Source organism: Anoplophora glabripennis, unplaced genomic scaffold (genome assembly GCF_000390285.2).
Source record: "Anoplophora glabripennis isolate ALB-LARVAE unplaced genomic scaffold, Agla_2.0 scaffold234, whole genome shotgun sequence".
In the NCBI taxonomy this organism is placed as follows: domain Eukaryota; kingdom Metazoa; phylum Arthropoda; class Insecta; order Coleoptera; family Cerambycidae; genus Anoplophora; species Anoplophora glabripennis.
This window is the reverse complement of record NW_019418014.1, coordinates 570,805-574,051: the sequence shown is the minus strand read 5'-3', so window position 1 is coordinate 574,051 and position 3,247 is coordinate 570,805. Positions and strand designations below refer to the sequence as shown.

Sequence of the window (3,247 nt, the reverse complement as noted above, 5' to 3'; positions counted from 1 at the left end):
CCCCCCTAAATTTTACGCCACTGGAAAAATTGACTTTTGACAGCAAATTCTAAAGCGCCAATGAATTTTACACAATAAGAGTTCTCTTGGTTCATTGCTCTAAAGTCAACCGTTTTCAAGAAAAATGACTTTTTATGAACAAAAGCAAACATTTTTGCTAACGTTCCATGTCAATACTATCGAAAAGGTGACCGATAGAGGTGAAGCCGCAGCGGCAGAAAGAAACATGATTAGAAGATGTAATGCGTGCATTCAAGCCAACGGACGTAATTTTGAACAGTTTCTGTAAATTTTACTCGCCAAATTGATAAAAAAAAGTTGAAGTCCTATCTGTTGTTAAATTTCGTTAAAATTGTTAATTATTATACCGATTTTTTGAATTACAAAAGATTTTCGAAACGTTAGCAAAATGTTTGATTTTGTTCATAAAAAGTCATTTTTCTTGAAAACGGTTGACTTTAGAACAATGAACCAAGAGAACTCTTATTGTGTAAAATTTATTGGCGCTTTAGAATTTGCTGTCAAAAGTCAATTTTTCCAGTGGCGTAAAATTTAGGGGCGGGAAACCCTTACAATACCTTAAAATCTCCACTACTGGCACGTCCAATGAATTCGAGAAGGGTGCGAAAAAGTAGCTATTAATAGTGGTAATGTGTGTACAAAAGCTCAGTCCTGTAGTTCAAACGATTCCTAAGATATTGGCAAAAAACTAAAAAAAAAATAAAGTTTTGACACCGTGTATCTCGAAAACGAAAGCCCGCAGAGAAAAATGGAAGAGGAAAATAATGTTTCTTTTTTCAAGAGGAATTTACAGTTTTCCATTGCGACACTTATTTAGGAACACCCTGTATACAGGTCACATAACATTCTACTTCTCTATTTGTTTTCCTTTTTATCTATGTTAGTAAATTTTCTTCTGATCTCAAAAGGATATATACAAAAATAATTGATTGTTGCCTTTCAGAGATATAAACCAATTTGTGAAAGTACTAATATGTTAATGAATATTTCTTATATAATAATGTTGTATGCTTATAATAATGTATTGTTACCGGCTCATCAATTCAGAAATTTTAAGGTTTTAAATACCAAATCATTCTTCTTCCGAGTAAAACTATTTTTCTTTGTGCAATTCAAGAAGAAAATGATATATTTTTGGAAACTAAGATTTTTTAATTGATCATGTGATAAACCTTCTGTGAATCATTTAGCTGGTAGCTAATTGCTAATTAAAGTAAAAAAATACATTACACTGATATAAACATTTTACTCATTAAATTAATATTCACTCTTTATAGATGAATTACCCTGGTCGATCTTTACATATATATTATTTCAATGTATAAATCATTCTGATAATACAACAAAACAATGGTTTGTAAAATATTAATGTTTTATACTCCACGGTCGAAATTATAAGGAGTGACTAAAACATAATATAAAAACACTATTACCATAATGCGTGTAAAATATAAAATGATTTTTATACGGTTCAATATTATTTATCTTTGTGCCGCTCGCTACGCACATCGATAGAATCTATAATCGTCTAGAGACCGAGTTACACTGAACGTCGATCTATATTCTATCTCTGTCTTTTGCACTTGGTAGGGAATAGGAAAATGCTTTTTTAGTGGGTGTAAACGGACNAAAATTACCGCACGCAAATAAATAGAGTGGGCAAACAGCTAGTTATCGACCTAAAAAACATGCGAAAAGATAGGACTTATTCGTCACAAGTAATAAAAATAATATTTTCGAGTGTGTAGGTATTTAAATTTTGCGTGTTTTATAGGCAATTCGCGTACGACAAAATTACCGCACGAAAATAAATAGAGTGGGCAAACAGCTAGTTACCGACCTAAAAAATATGCGAAAAAATAGAAGTAATAAAAAAAATAATAAAACATTTCTTGCATCTTTACCTGATTTTCAAATACTTCCATAGATAGTATTACACCTCCTGGACCTTGTATGCTGGATATAAATGTATTATCTTTAATGTCATAAACATAAATATTACCATTATGACAACTAGCAAATAATAAGTTTCTATCGATTTTCATACAGCCAATCCCTTTGGAGTCAGTTGCTTTATACCTATGAATTAATTTTCCATCCTACAAATGAACATGAAAGTGAGCATTTTCAATTATTTACGAACCAAATGAAAATTTTAGATAGCTATTTATATTTCAAATGAATGCAACTTTAAAGAGATTCTAAGGTAAACTGAACGTACAGGTGTTTTAAATTGGGCGCGATAACATTGCTATTTCGAAAACTATCAGAGAAAAAGATAGTTCAGTTAAGACAAAGTTATATACTTTTTATTTCTCTCTGTGAACAACTGCATGCAAAATTACGTAACTTCACCCTAATTTAACAATCTCTACTCGTCTCTAATAGTTTCTGAATTAACAATAATATTGTACATAGTTTGATGACTGTCTATTGCTAGCTTTTTAATCTTTATTTAAAAATTAAATTTACTTATATAAAATATTAATTTCCTCCTTTACATCTGATCAGGTGAAAATACTTCACTGATGGTTGAGAATAATTACTACATTATTATTCTAAATTTACTTACATGAAAAGAATATACTAAGATGTCATGATTAGTAGTTCCACAATAAAGCAAACTTTTATTCAAAATTAAAGAATAAACAGTAGGAGATATAACATCTTCCATAGTTCTCATATACAATCCAGTCATAGCATCTCTTATACACACAGGAGAATTACGAGATCCTATCAGAAGTACTCTGCGTGCACCTTCTTGTGTTGCTTTCAGGACAAGAATGCTGTTATGAGAGTATTTATCTCCAAATTCGACAACTTTCTTCTGCACAAAGAATCCAATCAATAAATTGTTTCAAGTAATTCAACTAAACTTAACCCACGATAGATTAAAAAGAAAAGAAATATGGGTATAATCGAGTTAATCATACACCCCAAAATGGGGTCATAATTGTTTAAGTAGGCCATTGTAAATGTACAGGGTGGGCAAATAAGCGAGGTAAGCGGCTGTATCTCAGAAACTAATGATCGTAGAGAGCTACGGTAAAAAATTTTATAGGTAAAGTGGGCAAGGGAAAATGCTGGAAATTATTTTCAAGTTTCCAAGATGGCCGCCAGTGGGCGTTTCCACCATCTTGAATTACATAAAGTTACGTTTCTCGCGATTTTCCCCAATGAATGTAACAAAAAAGTATTTGCGTTTTAATGTTAACTTAAAGTCGAA

General features: G+C 31.2%; 1 protein-coding gene across 1 annotated transcript in view; it reads right to left on the bottom strand.

Annotated features, from left to right (window-relative positions):
- The window catches only part of LOC108909320 (putative uncharacterized protein DDB_G0282133), a 35,334-nt gene that overhangs the window by 8,079 nt on the left and 24,008 nt on the right, over positions 1–3,247 (bottom strand). Inside the window, exons 5-6 of the mRNA XM_018713633.1 lie at positions 2,594–2,848; positions 1,926–2,120 (exon numbers count right to left, since the gene is read on the bottom strand). Of these exons, the coding sequence (XP_018569149.1) occupies positions 1,926–2,120; positions 2,594–2,848 (450 nt within the window). The remainder of the gene's footprint in view (positions 1–1,925; positions 2,121–2,593; positions 2,849–3,247) is intronic.